General features: G+C 44.7%; 1 protein-coding gene across 1 annotated transcript; it reads right to left on the bottom strand.

Moving 5' to 3' along the window:
• Window positions 1-4847: 4847 nt before the first annotated feature.
• PROKR1 (prokineticin receptor 1) lies at window positions 4848-8633 on the bottom strand (the record flags this gene model as incomplete). Its single annotated transcript, XM_084202987.1, has 2 exons — window positions 4848-5538; window positions 8137-8633. 2 exons carry the CDS (start codon window positions 8631-8633, stop codon window positions 4848-4850), a joined length of 1188 nt encoding a protein of 395 aa, XP_084059113.1.
• Between the last annotated feature and the right edge of the window lie 8950 nt (window positions 8634-17583).

The following is a 17583-nucleotide window of genomic DNA, read 5'->3' as shown; positions in this document are numbered from 1 at the left end:
GCTGCCACAGGCTGGAGCAGGGCTCTCTGGAGGAAGAGGAGGAGGGGGAGCCAGCCTCATGCTGAGGTGTTGGCAGAGGGAGAAGCCACTTTCCTCTGGGGCACAGGAGAGGTGTGCTCCAGGCTATGGGATGCAAGATGGGGCTGTGCAGCTTCAGGTCCCAGCAGTTCAGAGGTTGGACACTGGGGATGGACCTTATGGACCTGAGCTGCTGCCTGTTTCTACCTCAGAAAACCTCATTGTACACACCTCCTTGGCACTTAGAAACTTTCATTCTTGGAGGGTCATCTTGGTCTCGACATCAAACTTTCATTCTTGGAGGGTCATCTTGGTCTTGGAGCCCTCCTTGTCGAGCCTCAGGATCCCTTTGAGGGACTTTGAGTGACTTTATGCTCAGTGATGTTTCTTACTATCCATGATTATTTGGTGACTTTTATGCTGGGATTTGTTCTTTTGTTCTAGCTGGTGTTGCGAAGGTCACTTTTGAAGCTGCGGGAATGCCTGCCTTGTCAGTGGTTTTGAGGAACAGCTGAGGGAGCTGGGTGTGTTTGGCCTGGAGAAGATGGGGCTCAGGGGTGACATTATCAACTACCTGAAAGGAGGTTGTAGCCAGATGGGGGTTAGTCTCTTCTCCCAGGAAACAGGAAAAGAGGACAGTCTTAAGCTGTACCAGAGGAGGTTCTGGTTGGACATTAGGAGGAATTTCCTTCAAAAAAAAGGGTTAGACATTGGAAGGGAGGTGATGGAGTCACTGTGTGTCTGGACATGTTTCAGGAAAGACTGGCACTTAGTGCCGTGGTCTAGTTGATATGGTGGTGTTTGGCTAAAGGCTGGACTCAAGGACTCAGAGGTCTTTTCCAAAATAATTGGGTCTGTGAGTTAGGGCTTATCCTGGCAATGTGGGTTACAGTGCAGCCTATAGGACAGGATCCTAACAGAGTGTATGAGAGAGCAAGATCTCTGTGAGTCTGAGGGACAAATGTCTGTCTTGCCTCAATTCTGCTTTTTTCTGCTCAGTGGTGTGTGTTTTTCTACACAGGTGGTGCAGAATATTTAGAAAGGGCACAACCCAAGTACCCAGCATCTGTCACAGCCCTGCCAACACAGGGAGAGGGAGAATGCAGACACTACAAGCATTGGATAAGTGCCTGGGTACCCAGCTGTCGAAAGCTGAAGCATCTGTTGCTACTTGTTGGAGTCATAGGAATCCTGGGAATACCTGCTTGACGCCATTCCCACAGTGTTTGATGTGAGCTGATGCAGTTTGTAGTGACACTGTGCTGCAGAGGCAGCAGCTGGAGGGTGCTGTTGCCACGGGAAGGACTCAAGAAGGATCCCAGCAGTCCTAGTTCCTGAATGAGTCAGTCAGTCTCTAGGGAAATTTTCTGTGCTGCTTACTTTGATGCATGCTGGCCTGGGATCTTGCAGGTCGTCCCCCTTTTGTAGAGGGACAATTGCTTTAATGACACAGTCTTTGTTTTCGCAGTGCCAGTTGCTGAGAATAACTGCTTTTTCTTCTCCTAATGCTCTCTTAGCCATTTCAGGTCACTGTTTTAGCCTCCAGGTGTACCCGGCTTAATGTTTTTCAGCGTGAAGGAGCAGAGACTGGATTTTACTCTCAAGTTATCCCTGGAGAAGCTGCTGCAGAAGGAAGCGAGGCTATGGTTTTGGAGCTGTGCTGCAGGAGGACAGCTGAACAGTGATCTGGTGTGGGAGCACCACAGTTTTGCATTTGGCAGCAAAAATTGGAGCTAGCCACAACCGAGACATGGTAGTATCTGGCTGATTCACTGCATGGTGATCTAAACGCTGCCAAAGGATCTCAGGTCCCACCCACTCCTCGTCCATGACACATGGCACAATTCTTGCATGATAGAGCCCTTATTGCAGCTGTTCCCCTAGAGCTTCCAGGAGTTGTGCTGGAAAGGCACAACTTTCTCCTCTGAGGCAGGTGCTGCCTTCTTCCCAGCTTGTGCTGGTCTTTCTCTGTTTGCAGGCAGAGCTCCAGGTAGGTGCAGTCCATATTCAATTCCCTCTCTAAATGTTGTCCTTTAGTAAGTTGTGAGGGTACAAAAAAAGCCTTTTTGTTCTTTTCTTCCCTGCACAGCTCACATAAGCCCTAGGGAATTGGGGTTTGGTCTTCTCTCTCAGACCCTTCCCTGCCTGCCCCCCGCTGCCTGAGGGAGCCACTTGTGTCACACCCTGTTCCCACCACCTGCACACTTCAGGAGTATTCACAGTAGTTTTTAAGTGACTTTTGGTCCCCCTGCAAAGCCCTGGGCCTCTGCTTGCTGGAGTTCAGTTTGGGAGCAAGTACTGTCTCTGAAAGTGCCCTGTTTTGGGCTGTTTGGCGGTGGTGCCAACAGAGGCTAAGGGTAATGTGACTGCTTCATTCTTGGATCAGGGAACAGAACTGTCACCTTTCCTCAGTGGGAGTCCCTCTCTCTGTGGATGCAGGTCACAGCAAAATGCAGTTGAGGGCAAAGCATGACTTCTCATGCCCTATGCAGAGGTTCAGGCAGCAACACTGCTTTGCTGCTTGGTGGACCTCAAAATGTCAAAAATACAGCAGTTCTAAAACCTAAACACTCAGCAGCGGCTGTGGAGGATGCTGCTTTAATACCCTTGGCAGGCACAGGAATCAGAACAGTGGTTAGGCCAGACCACAAGAGCTCTTGGAGCTCTCAGAGTGATTTCCAGCGTCTTAAAGCAATTCTTTGCCCCAGATTTTGTTCAGTACTATATTTATTGGCGGAAATTGGTTTTTTTATTAACTTGGCCTTAGATGGATTTGCCTAGTGTGGAAATTGTCAGTTGACTTTGTTGCACCAAAACCATGTAGGGAAAACAGGTGGAAGGAGTATCACACACTCTAATAACAGGCAGTAATGCTAGCTAATCCCTTACAACTAGGGCAGGTTTCAGAAGAAACCATGAGATTTCAGGTGAGATTACAAGATTAAGCCTTTTGATAGTGAAATACTTAAACTCTCCGGTCCTTTAAATTTCTATGGCAGGCTGGAAAACAAATGGATTTAGTACTTACCCCTGTTCAAGTCTGACATTTTGAAGGATGATTTCAGTAATTGTTTTGCCTAACAGCAAATGACAAAACAGTCTTCAACATATATTTAAGAGCAGCTAATGATGAGAGGCTTTGAGCATTTTAATGGATTTGAATATCCTTTAATGGATTTGAATATCCTTTTGCCCTTAAATTTAATTGGTCAGTTTTTCTTTAGCAGCAATGGGATCATTCACATTACTCAGTTGGGTAAGAAAGTGATGTCTAAGAGAAAAAGACAAAAAATAATTCGGAATGTTTATACTGAGGATATGTTTTATTTGCAGGATCTGCTGCTTACTTTAAATTCACAAAGAGACAAGTTATTTACCAAAACCATTTACTCCAAAAGTAGGCACAGCCACATACACATTTGTCATCACAACAGAAAAGATTTTATTACTGTACACAGAAGTCCATTATATCTTATGTGTAGTTGAAGTGAGTATGTATTACTGTCACCTGCTTTGCCACAATTATTATTTAAGAAACATCCAAACTGAAGTTGCACTAAATCAGAATAGTACTGCAGAAGGAAAAGCAGAATTCATCTGGAGTTGCGTCGTATCTGAGCAGACAATAAGCTTCTCAACTCAACCAGAGGCTGGCTAAGCCTGTCTTGCTCCCAGAAAGATGGATGGATCATCTTGATATTTTGGCGTTGCTTAGCGTTTATTGTGAAGGTGCACACAGACTTGGTAAGATGTCTGCTTGGATTTTTCCCACCACCATGCTGTAGGTTTATATGGATCCTGCTGACAGGCAAGGTAAAACACATGAAACTCCATCTGAACGTAAGAAAACACTTTTTCACTGAGTGAGAGCTGTTGAACATTGACACTGGTGATCCACAGAGACTGTCAGCATTCCCTGGAGCCAGCAAAGCCTAGCTGGACACAATCCTGGCTAATGTGTGCAGAGGGATGGGCTAGACAATGTGGAGATGTTATTCCCAAGTTCTACAATTTTGTGATTGATTCTGTGAGGAGCTCAGCATCTCAAGGCAGCAGAAGCTGGCCACAGGGTGCCTGGAGGTGAGGGAGTAGATCCTTTTCATATATATCTGTGGCATATCCAAATACGCAACAGAGTTAACACTCTCCATAAAACTAAAGAGTGGAATATTGATAAAGCATTCTTAAACAAGGTGTAACAGGAAGAAACTTCAGGTTTTCACTTGACTGTGAAGCAGATTTTAGCTTTCAGAGCACGTGCCTTTCATAAGAGCATGCTGCGCATATTGTCCAATGACAATAGAAAGCTGGTGGTCTGTAGACTTCAAGAAGCTTCATCAGGAAAGGTAAACAGAGAGGTTAAAAAGGGACAGGAAGCAAAACAGGCTTTCTTGGCATCCTTTGTCTTCTGAGCAGAAAGAAAAAGACACCAAATAGCTTAAAGGTACAAGTCATAAGCTCAAAGGTGTTAAGGGGTTTCTCTTAAGAAACAAAGAAGCATCACTGCTAGGGTCAGCACTCAACTTTTCCATCATTGTAGTACACTCTAATGTATTCATAGACTTCTTTGTTCTTATTAAAGAACTATAAAATTAGTGTTTACATCCCAAATTGACAGATGTATGAACTGAAGCCCAGCATCTTTTCAAGCATAAGGATTATCCAGCAGTCCAGTGAGAAGAATTCTGGTGGGAATGCAAAGTAGGCTGCTTTTTTGAGGGCAATCACCAGTGGTGGGTATTCCCACAGATAAGGAAGAAGCTTCTGACAAGGTATTATTTCCTCTTTGCCCCCTCTCCAAAAAAGGTGAGATTAGAACCTCAGAAAATTTATTGTAGTTTTATGCAGTCTACTTCCTCTGTGATTGCACTTGTTCTCAGGTCCAGATCTATGCTAGATTTGCTTCCCTTATAAGTTGACCTCCATCTGAGCAGCATGATCTTCTTGAAGTACTTCATGGTGTTGTTTTTCACGGTTACAAAACACATGGTATTTATCATGCTGTTACTCATGGCAATGCACCTGACTATGTAAAAGGCAGTAAGATAATGCTTCTCTTTCACCAAAAGGGTGGGGAAGAAGTCCCGGACAATTGTGAAACCATAGAAAGGTGCCCAGCAGAGAACATAGGCAGTCAGAATGCACATTAGTACCATAACAGTTTTCCTTCTGCACTGAAGCCTCTTTCTGATTTGTTTTGTCTGAAATCCTGGGACAGTTTTAAACCAAAGCTCCTGAGAGATCCTGGCATAACACAAGGTCATTGTAATCACAGGTGCTACAAATTCAATGCCAAAGATGAAGAGAAAGTATGATTTATAGTACATCTGCTGGTCAACTGGCCAAATTTGGCCACAGAAAAATTTCTTCTGGTTTTTCACTATAAACAACACAGTTTCAGTAGCAAAATATGCAGATGGAATAGCTACAAGTATGGAGATGACCCAGACCAAGGCAATGAGGAAGGTTGCTGTTTGATAATTCATACGTGGTTTCAGTGGGTGAACAATGGCCAAATACCTAGAACAGAAAAATATATTCAAAATGAAGTCTGAAAACACTGGTCAGAACACACTTCAAAATACAAGCAAACAGAATTGGGCAGGAGGAAATTGCTGTCATTCCTGAGGGGAGAGCCTGAACATACTCGTCTGTAAGGACATAATAATCTGTAAGAATATGTTGAGAAGTAGCAGCCTGGAGCTGAGTTACAATTTTATATCACAACTTTTCCTTTTAAACAGGAGCAAGAGTTTGAAAAATGCAGTATTACACATCTAGTCAGGTTCAGGGAAGAAAACACAAACATGTAGAATCAAGAAAATGTTTTCCCTAGGCAGAGAGCTACTTAAATAGCTCTTTTTACAAAGAGGTGAAATATACATTACAGTGTTTTTCTTATTTCTGTGGTTATTCCATGGGGTGCAAAGACCTGAAGGGGATGCTAATGTGTGGTTACAGGTAAACATGATTTTAAGCCACCAACAGAATGCGTATCTATTTTCTGCCCACGCAAACCATTTTTGTGTGCATTCCGGAGGTGACTTTTGCTTATTTGTCTAAAATATACAGTATTAAATAGTATGGCAAAGCAGAAAACTTGAGTTTGATATTTGCACTGCTTAGGACTGTAAAGCTGTAAGGTTGTAGTATTCCTGCTAGGAGATTTTTATCAGAGGTCCCAGTACAACCGTATTTAACCCAAAGTACTGTTTCAAAAAGTGGAATTTCTCATTCTTTTAGAGTCTATTACATCTGTATATATTCAATATATAGAATAGCATCCATAAGATATATTTATTTTAAAGTAAAATAGAAAGTCAGCAGCACTTTTCATCAGCCAGTTCTTGGAAGCAGATAAATTGTTCATGGCTCTTAATAGTGCAGGGTAAATGTCAGGGGACAGCAAAATGAGTCAGCCTCATTGTGGAGCAGAAGGTTAACATTTTTAGATCAGGTTCTGCGGATGTAAGTTGTGGCATAATGTATGTTTATGTATTTATAAATGTGCATATCTGCTCAGCAGAACATTTGGCTGGATTGGATCAATCTGTCCAATAGATTCTGGAGGAAGTTTTGTGGTGGATTTCCTGATTGTCATTGGTTACCACGGCTGTTACCGTGCAGTGGTTCTGCAGTTCACAAACTGAATTCAGATGAAACTATCCTGGAGGTTGTGCTCCTAAAGTGTATATAGAACACATCAAATGCCCACAGGTGTTTGGTACAGGGGACCCAGCTAAATATTTGCAGTGTGGATATTCGACCCTTACCACACCCTCTTCCTCTTCAGATGTTGTATTTTTTCTAGTGTAGGTGTAGCCTTAAAAATGTGAAATTCCTATTTTTTCATGTGAATAGACATGGACAAAGAAGAAAGAGAGCCCTCCCTAAAGAAAGTCCTCAGTGGGACAGGCTTACTCACTTTACACAGCTGATTCCCTTTAAACGATCTAAACATGGGAAGACTTTTGTTAGGAGCCTGTTCCTTTTAGAGACAGAAGTCAACAATCCACATGACATAACATGGAATAGGTGATTGTTAAACCATGGGGTTTCTCTCTGTTTACCAAACCAATAGCTTGCAAAAAAAAGAAAAAGAAAAAAGAAAAGCCATGAAACCAAAACAGTGTGTTCTTACAACATGCTTCAGTGATTAATCTTGTTAACTGGGCTTGTTTTTAAAGATGTGTGGGAAGATATGCTATAAATCTGATTTCTTAGCAGACATAAGGACGCCATGACCTGTTACTTCATCAGCCTGGGATGCACTGGCAGAGCTTTCCAAGAAAACCTTGTAGAAGCTGAAAAACTGATAGAAAATGGTAATGCATACATGGTAGTGTTTAGAAGCTTTGCCATGAGTCCTCAGCTGCTGTTGAAAGCCTGTTCTGTTAGATGCTTGTTAAGGATTTGTTTTGTAGGAGCTGATCGTCCCCTTGCCTAAACCAAGAAAAACACCTCTGAACTTCTCCAGACTTCCATTCACATCAGGAACAGCTGAATCAGCCATTCACAAGCTGTATTTGTACAGCCCTCAGCAGAGCTAACTACTCCTGAGCTGACTTTTGCACCAGGGGCTGAAAACTGCAACACTACACTTTAAAATGGCACATGAGAGAAATTGGGGGAAAGAAAAGGAAAGAAGAGGAAAGAAAAATGGGAATCACATATGTATGTGCAAAGAGTCTACAGAGATGTGTATTGTGTTTGAACATGAAAGAGATCTTGTGATGATGGCCTTTCTGTAAAGAGTTTACCGAGCCAGTCTCTGGCTTTCTGTGAGTCAGTCATGTCAGACTTATGTCAGCACCAGACTGATGCTCAGTGTCTTGGTCTGTCAGAGTCCGTGGTGCACGAGGCTGAGAGAAGAGTCTTGAGAAAGGATACAATTAAATTAAATACAATTAAATTAAAATTCCTGAAGTAAAAGGCTGGCAGTCTCTCAGGACTGCAGCACAATTAGAAAAAAAAATCTTCACTGAAAGAGTGGTCAGGCATCAAAACATTCTACCCATGGAATAGTTCACAAAAAATATGGATTTGACACTTGAGGACATGGTTTAGACCTTTGGAAGCTGTGGCTTCATCTTTGTGCAGTCATAGCATCCCACTTACCTGTCAATAGCTATAGCCAGGAGAGCATTGGTCGAAACGTAAAGGGAGACGGTTCGTAGGTAGTTGACTGAGGCACAGAGGACATGGCCGTGCTCCCAGGAGAGCTGCTGCACCACGTAGTAGTCCATCTCAAAGGGGCAGCACACAATAGCCACGATGAAGTCTGAGATGGCCAGGTTGGCAATCAGCACGTTGGTGAGGTTTCGCAACTTCTTGTAGCGGGCGAGAGCAGCAATGAAGATGAAGTTGCCAATGCCACAAACCAGCATGATGCCAACCAGAGCAACCCCGATCACAATCTTGGCTGTGAAGAAGGTGCGGGTTTTGGTCATGTCATCTTCACTGTCCAGTGGCAGGTCATAATCACTGTAAGTGAAATTGAAAGGGAAAGAGAAGTTTCTCAAATAGGTGAAATCCCCATCGTGGGTGTTGTAGATTGAAGCAAAATTGAGGTGGGCGGTAGCATTTAGGTTGTGTTCAGTTTGCTCCATGGCCATGTCTGTCTTCTTTTGGCATGTGCAGCTTGGCTGGCCCTCGGGGTTGTGTTAGCCCAGTGTGGCAGGGCACAAGAGTGGCAAGTGAGAGACCTCACACAAAGCTTCCTTTTGAGCAGTGAGTAACCTTGTCTTTGTCCCCAGAAGATTATAGGACAACAGCCTCACATATCTCCTTCTGTGGGAACAAAAAGAGGAAAATGCTTCCTGAGAGGAAATGACAGCAAAAGTACTCATCTTGAAGGAAAGCAACAGCCACCTCATTGCCCCACAGATCTGTTGCTGCATGTGCACAGAAGGAAGAAGTACCCTGTGAAAGGATGCTTCCGTTCTCACAAAATAAATGCTTCTAGTTGCTTCATGCACTGTTTGTTACAGCAGTTGCAGTTTTATTTACCAACAATGAAATTTTCACCAGGCAGTGAAATGACAGTCTAGGAGGAATGTAAGATCGAGTTTAAAACTCTACCAGCCCGCAAGCCCATGGTGCTGTCATCACCGTGCAAGATAAAAGACACAAAATGACAACTCAGTGTGCTGTAAAACATTTGATGTGCCTTTTGGACAAAGTTTATGCTTTATTCTGGTTGTTTCAGAGTGACGTGGTAGAGCGGAATGAAAAGAGAACTGATGTTCTTGCTTCTAAATACATTTCTTAATGAAGTAACAGTTGCAAAGACCCAAGAAAATACTAATCCAGCACTTCCTTTTTGGCAACCATTAATTGAGTACAGGGCAAAATTTTTCTGCCAGCATAATCCATTATCACTTCTGTCAAACAGGTGAAGGTCTGCCAATTTGCAAAGACAAGAATTTTGTCCCATGAACCAACTTGTAGAGCTTAGCTGTGAAGGCAAATCTATCATTCTCAGGGAAAGTATTTCCACAGAGAGTGAAAGAGAAAATCTTCTGTAAGCAAGACATAGTGCCTTGCATTTTTGATGCTGGGGAGGAGCAGGCTCCCCTCTTTGTACTGCCAGTTGTACCAAATATTAAAAAAAAAAAAAAATTCCCACACAGAGGGGAAAAAAAAACATTTCATCCACTCTTTATTTTTGCCTCTCTGTATCAAAATGCTGAGAGGGCATCTTCTTGTATGTTCCCATGGTCCATCTAGGAATCTTCACACCAGACTCCTAGCTGTCAGGACAGTCTCACCTCATCCGAGCAGAGGATCAGGGAGCATTACTGCTTTTTCTGCCCTGAAGCAGTAAATCCTCCAGGTATCAAATGCTACTAACAATAGCAGTCACGCTACAAAGGGTAATCTGCATAGTGGAGCTGTTGCTCCCTTCTTTCCCTGGAACCACCCTCGGACCCTGATGTACCGACACTTAACAAATATCTGTCAGAAACTCTGTTTTACAACTTTGGTCACCACATTTTTTTTTTAATCGAGCATTGCAGAACAGAATAACAGAAAGCCAAAGCCTAAAATAAAACAGTTCTGACAAGGGACTGCTTCAGGAGACATCGCCACAGCTGCCTGGAAAGGTAAACATTCATTTAAGAGAAGTGCTAAATAAACTCTTGGATGCAAAATCTGTTGGCCAAAGCAAGGGGCAGTATCTGTGTCAGATTCCACTGCTAAATACCAAAAGATCTGTAAAATAAATACAGACAACACAACCATCTACAAACTAACATAACACTATTAACAAAGGGTACCTGCAGTTGTGCTCATCTTCTTGGAGGTCCCAGGCACCCTGAGAGAGAGCCAGGTTTTTTCTCTGGTGAGAGAGCCGCCAGGTTTCTCCTCTGCATGTGCTAATGTTGGTGGAGGAGAGAAAGGATCACTGGGAGCAGCCCAAGGACTCCGCTGAGTGCTGCTTTCTCTCCCATTTGGTTAGCCCTGTGCTCAGGGGAGGATGGCTCCTCTGCCTCTGTGCCTGCATCTAAAGCCTTTGCTCGGTGGGAGGCACCTTGAAGCTGTCCGTGCATTTCTGATTTTAAAGAGGCAGCGCGATCTGAAGACAATAGACCACAGCCCTTTTGGGGTTCTTCTGCCTTAAAGCCCCTGAATGCACAGAATCGGCAGAGTGTCTTTGTTAGCCAGCCTGAGCATGGGACATAAAACCCCCGGTCTGCCCTTGCTCTTTGGCTTTTGCCTGTGCTAGGCAGCAGCAGCCTGCACCTGATGTCCCACAGAAAAAAAATACAAACCTCCCCCTGGAAAGGAGGGGGAGGAAGGAGGGTGATGTACTTTCCTGGGAGTCTTTCTCTGTGCGTCTGTCTCTGGCTATTGTCTTTCGGAATGCAGCTGCAGTAGCTCCAGCAGGAGAGACACAGTGAATAGCTGTAAATCAGAGGACCCCTGACAGCTTTCCTTGCCCTCTCAGGGAATTACTTAGAGCAGAAAAGTGGCAGTGAATCCCCAAAACTTGGTGTCCTTTGCTAACGCTGTCTCCTCACTGCTCTAAAGCACTCACACTTGAGGCAGCAGTTCTTTTGCTTCCAGCTCTCCAGAAGGAAAGGAAATGTGTGGCACATCACCTGTCTTCTTCACCTCCAGACTTATTCATTTAGCTGACATTTTCCAAGGTGCATAGACACCTTGGGGACACATTACAGAGTCCCCAGCAGATGAGACCATCAGAGGCTATCAAAGGTCAAAGGTTTGCAGAAAACCTTTGTGAATATCCCCAATGCACATTCACAATGCTCTTGTGAGCTAGTGGGCACTTAGCTCTGGAAAAAATAGGTAAGGAAAGAAACTTGTGAATATAAAATATGTCTTGGGGTAAAAGAGCCACTACTATGGCATTCCTTTCAGAAAACCTGAAGATTGGAAAGTCCCCAATGTCTGCAGATAGCAGGGAGCATTAAGAATTTCACAACAAATACTTTGCTTGATTTTGTTTTGAACAGCCAGTTTAATACTTGAAAATACACTAAGGAATTTTTAATGTCCTAAAAGGGTGCAACCAGATGAACAATGAGGAAATCAGATCCAGTCCACCTGTTAAATTCTGTCACAAAAAATGTAAATATAGTAAGCATGGAGAGAGAGGCAAAGGAAACTGTACATCAGAGCCATGTTAAAATGATCCCTAAAATGGGCCACATAAACCTTAAATGCCCCTGATGAAAAGCTGATACGCTAAAGGGAGCTTTGCATTCAGAATGTTCATGATCTCTTTAAGACTTTGTTCAGCTGTTTCACATGAAGTTATCTAGTGAGCTAATCAAGCAATATGATATCCAGATATTTATATTCCTTTAGGCCAAAACCTCATCTGCTGCAGAACTGTCCCCATTGACTCAAAGCAAATTGGCATCAGAACCTTGATAACTCCAGATGTGCACTGCGTGCTCAGTGAGAGCTTCTGTACAAGCACTAGTTCATCTCCTGTGCTCCAAGGAATTGTGCTGTATGTGTCAAGTTGTTTCTCAGAGAACACCACTAGCATTGTGAACCGATGTGATTTACATGTGCTGTGAAAGGCAGTGCTTTGTAGCTGTTAACTGGGAGTCACTGAATAGAGAACAAAACCAGTGGTGCTGGGAACTGTCCTTGGGCAGAGTGGAAGTTCAGGGGTGGGTCTGGAGCCTCAGTGACTGTCCCAGCACCCTGCCCCACTGCAACAAGGGCTAGGGTGGTAGTCTGAGGGCTCTAAAGCCATGGGGTATATGCAGCAAGTGTATGCATACGATTCGGGTGTACGGTTTCTGCAGAGGACAAGGTTTCTCCTTAATAACATTAACTGATGATTCCCCAATGGTGTCACAACATTCAACACAGCATCACAAGGCATTTCCTGGGACCAGTGTTACCAGTGTGACACATTCATGCTGAGAAAGAAAAGTTGCTACTGAAAACTATCACGGAAAATACTGTGTTGGTTTTGTATGGTCTGGTTTTGGGGAGCGGGGGGGGGCACAGGGGTGGCTTCTGTGAGGAGCTGCTGGAAGCTTCCACCATGTCCAGCAGAGCCAATCCCTGATGGCTCTGAAGATGGACTTGCTGCTGGCCAAGGCTGGGCCAAATAGAGATGATTGTAATGGCTCTGTGGTAACAGATTCAAGAAAATCAAAGCAATGGGGGACATGGTTTTTTTTCCTAGCCAGAGAAGAGGAGGAGCTTCCTCTGAGAATATGCGAAGGAAATAACATGGAGACACCAAAGTCAGTGGAGAAGGAGGTGGAGGAGGTGCTCCAGGTGCCAGAGCCGAGATTCCTCTGCAAGCTGTGGTGAGACCATGGTGAAACCTGGTGAAGGCCATGGTGAGGCAGCTGTGCCCCTGCAGCTCACAGGGATCCACAGGGAATGCAGAGATCCACCCACAGCCTGTAGGGATCCACAGGGAATGCAGAGATCCACCCACAGCCCGTGGGGATCCATGGGGGATGCAGAGATCTACCCACAGCCCATGGGGATCCAGGGGGATGCAGAGATCTGCCCACAGCCCATGGGGATCCAGGGGGATGCAGAGATCCACCCACAGCCCATGGGGATCCACAGGGAATGCAGAGATCCTCCACAGCCCATGGGGATCCACGGGGAATGCAGAGATCCACCCACAGCCTATGGGGATCCACGGGGGATGCAGAGATCCACCCACAGCCCATAGGGATCCATGGGGGATGCAGAGATCCATCCACAGCCCCTGGGAATCCACGGGGGATGCAGAGATCCACCCACAGCCCATGGGGATCCACAGAGGATGCAGAGATCCACCCACAGCCCGTGGGGATCCAGGGGAATGCAGAAATCCACCCACAGCCCCTGGGAGAGGTGCCCGTGCCAGAACAGGTGGGTGCTTGGAGGAGGCTGTGATCCAGTGGGAGACCCAGCGGAGGGAGAGGGCCCTGCTCCCTGGCTGGAGCAGCCTGTCCTTGGAGTACTGCACCCCGTGGGAGGAGAACCACGTTGCAGCAGTTTTGGGAGGACTGCTGCTTGTGAGATTGGGCCCATACCAGAGAGGTTTGTGGAGATGTCTCTCCTGTGGGAAGGACCCCACGGTCTCACAGGGGAAGGACTCCTCTCCTGGAGCAGCGGAAGAAAATCTTGGGTGACAAACTGACCAAACTGGAAAACTGCCCTTTCTCCCTGCATTGTCAGTGGGAAGGAGTGAGAGGTTGGGGAAAGAAAATATGGTTTTAAGGGCTTATTTTACTTCTCATTACCTTCCTCTGAATTTTTAAGTAATAAATTCACTTTGTACCTCTAGGCTGATCCTGTTTTGCCCTTGGAGTGTTTTCTCCCACTCCTTATCTCAATTCATGAAACCTTCATTAAACTTTTCTTTTTCCTCTGCCTCGCTGAGGCAGGGGAGGCTGAGTGAGCAATTTTCGTGGGTGTCTGGAATTTGGCCAGCATCAAATCATGACAAAGATTCACATTCCTGTTTATTTGTTTTGATCATTAGTATGCTCACAGATTGAATAGGGAGGTTATTTGGAGGCCGAATGATGCAAAAACAATTGTAGTGCAAAGTACTTTTTTGGAGACTTTGAAATTATGAAGTTCTAAACCCAGCATTTAGCCTGGGAGCAGACCTGAGGTCTCAGGCCCTTCATTTCAAAACAGCAAACTCAGCTACTGCCTAATTTTTCCTAATTGCTAAATAAACTGGACTCTGAGTGAAGTAATTAATCTTACCTAAGCTTTGCATAAAGCATAGCTGGGGTTTTCCAAAGGTTGCTAATTTAAATCAGGCAGTGAAGTGGGACAAAGCATCAGACTTGTGATTTTCTGGAAAAACAAGCAAACAGATGGTGCAGGCACACATGGATTACAACCACGTGTATTTTTTCTCAGTATTCCCACCATTTGGCCATGGGGCTTTACTCAGTCTGAGAGTCTGCAACTGATGTTAATGAACCCTACATTTGCCTGGAGCATGTTAGGTATGTACGTATTTTTTAAAATATGGAAATGTGCCTTGTGGCACAAGAGGAAAGTGACTTTTGGATATAGTATGGCAAAAATACTTGGCACACCGAAGGTATCCTACCCTACTCAGCTGTTCCAATGGTAACTTGGGATGTGGAAATATCCTGGAAAGGAGGGAGTAGAGAAGAATTTGACTTTATTACTAGATTATGTCACCATGTTACTTTCCTTTTATCACTTCTTCTGCTTCTTTACTGAGTGTATCTCACTTTGTGGCTTGGCAAAAGGCATAAAGCATGTGAAGGAACCCTAAAGCAGGCTGTCAACAGCCACAGTGACACACTATCACGACGGCTGTCAGCGCTGCAGAACAGCAGGTGTGGCACTTCCATCCAAGGTCTTCTCCTTTCAGAGCAGCAGAGGTTTCGGTGGACAAGGCCATTCAGGTGGCTCTCACAGCCGAGTGACACAAGATTTAGCAAGTCTGTTCAGGGCTCACTTCATGTGCAAGGTGACACAGGGGCAATCAGCAGCTCTTTTCCAAGTAGAACCTCCTTTGTTTTCACTTCTCTGGGGTTTTTCCCCCTACTTCATAATTCTCTGACAGTGTATATCTCCCGCTTTCTTCATCTTTGTTCAGGCTTTCGTGATTGTGCAGGAAAATTATGTTTATTTTGCTCACTTCAGCTTAGATGGAATTTTGTGAGAAGCACCTCCTGCCCTCAACAACAGTGTATGAAATATGTAGAAATAGCTCTAAGAAGCTGATGTTCTGACTGTTGCTTGTCACTCTCAAGTAAACAGTATTTGGGACAGGGTAGGAAACAAGGACCAGCCCAGGGATTGTGCATGAGTCTTGATGCCACAGTATATGACATGAGTGATCCCAAGAAAAACATTTCAGTCTTTAAACATTCAACTTTTTGTTTAATTATTAACTATTCCCTTGAAGGGTTTGGATATATTTTTTAGGCTTTGTGTGTTTTTTGTTGTTTTTTTTTTTTTTTTTTAATCTTCCTGCCTTAGAACAAATGTCTCTTAGCACAAACCCTTTTCTTGAGCAGAAGGCCTCTGCCAGGCAAATGTTAAGAAATCTCAGGATTATTGTCTAATCTGTACTGCTGTTCCTGGGCTGTGTTACATATACACAAATGTTGGGGTTTGGGATTCTTCCTCTTGCTTCCTTCTCTCAGGGAATTTTCCCCATGTGTATTGCTAGGAGACAATTATGACCAGGAACTTAAGAGAGATAAAAGCAGTGGCCAAGCTCAGAGGAAGAGGGCACTGGCTGCACTCCTCTTGTCTGAGGGTTTCTCTTGGAGGGGCAGAGATACCAAAGAATTTGGCTGGGGAAAAGGGGGCTGGGGCAGGTGCTAGGGGTTATTCCTTCTTTGTCTCTCGGCATTCAGAGGGGAAGGAGGCTGCAGTCACTGTAGTAAGAGCTCACCACCACTGTGGGGTTCTGTCTTCTGCAGCCTTCTAGCATGAGCGGAGCTCTGCTCACAAGAGCAGCTGATGCACTGGGACCTTATTAACACTTGATCTCACTAAATAAAGGACCCGTCACCATCTCCCCAGGTGCCTCAGGGGACATCCCAGGATCTCCGAGCCCCTTCACCCTCCAAAGGTGTCTCTGCTGGCGCTGTTCAGGAGCCAGAGAGCCACTGCCCAGTCCCCACCATTTCTCTGCCACTTCTCTGAGGTTTCTTTGCTGCACTGTAACCACTCACCTCCTGCCCTGCCAGGACCTTTCTGATACATCTCACCTACCACTCCAGGACTCTGCTCATCCCTGCCTTCTCAGCTCGCTACTCCAAGGTTCCCGCTACAACTCCTTTTGCTATCCCAAAGGGGCACCAGGACCGGCTCCCCCCATGAGTTTGTGAAGGAAGCCTTGTCTCCATCCCTTCCCGCCAGTCGCAGCCATCCCCACCGCGGGCAGTCACACCACCAACACTCCCGCCGCAGCGCCCCCTGCAGGCGTGCGGAATCATCGCACCCGCCCTGCCCGGCCGGGAGCCAGCAGCGCCCCTGCTGGCCGTGACCGGAACTGCACCGAAGGGAACGTGCCTGGGGCGCGGAGAAGCCGGGACGGGGTTTGTGTTTTGGCTGTCACAGACACTGCTGTTGTTTGTTTGCCTTGTATACATACTGGTAAAGAACTTGTTTTCCTTCTCTCATATCTTTGCCTGAAAGCCCCTTAATTTCAGAATTATAATAATTTGGAGGGAAGGGGGCCATATCTTCTATTCCAAGGGAGGTTCCTATCTTCCTTAGCTGACTCCTATCTTTCAAATCAAGACAACAAATAATCTGTGAAAAATGCTGTCCTGGCCTAATGGCAAGTAAGTTTTTTAATGCAGAGCTTATATCTTCTGTATGAAACTATTGAATGTTTCTTAGCTGCTCCAGATAGATTCTAGTGGTCCTATTTTAAATTCCTTATTTTACTATACCTGATCCATATCTGAAGTCTGCATTTGACCTCTTCCTCAAGGTTTATACAGGTTTATAAAGACCCCATATTCAAAAGCCTTTGAATTTAGAAGTATCCAAAATATATCCTGTATCTCATTCGGGCTTGACACTCCTTTGGATTTTCAGTCTTTGTTGACTTTGGATTTTACTCAGAGACACACTTGGTTCCTCTTCTCTTTTAGTGGGTACTGGGAATATTTTTGGAAATGAACCAGCTTTTTAATTGAAGTGTCTCAGCAGGAGATAGATCCTTCCAAAAACCTGCCAATTTCTTTGGTGGTCTAAGTAGAAAAAATTGGATGCTGCATTAATTTAAAAAATTAAGTGTTATCCATTCCAGCTACAGTCTCAGATTTAAGCTCAATTATAGCACTTTCCTTTGCCATTGCTGTTCTCTGTTAACAAAGTGATTATCATCACTGCAGCATCTTTATTCTGCTCTTTGTATCAGTGATCATTACTTTCTGTTCATCTGCTGTGGACAGAATCCTGCTCCTTCACATCTCCTCTTTGAAATATTGTGGTGGATTTGCCATTGCTATTTGTCATTGACAATTTGGTATTTCACCATAGCAGGCAGAATGGTTCCAAGATTTTCTTGAATTCTAATTCAACAGAATAATGCTTAATCGTGGTGTC

This window comes from Fringilla coelebs (assembly GCF_963513975.1).
Source record: "Fringilla coelebs genome assembly, chromosome: 3".
In the NCBI taxonomy this organism is placed as follows: domain Eukaryota; kingdom Metazoa; phylum Chordata; class Aves; order Passeriformes; family Fringillidae; genus Fringilla; species Fringilla coelebs.
This window is presented reverse-complemented; position numbering and strand designations above follow the sequence as displayed.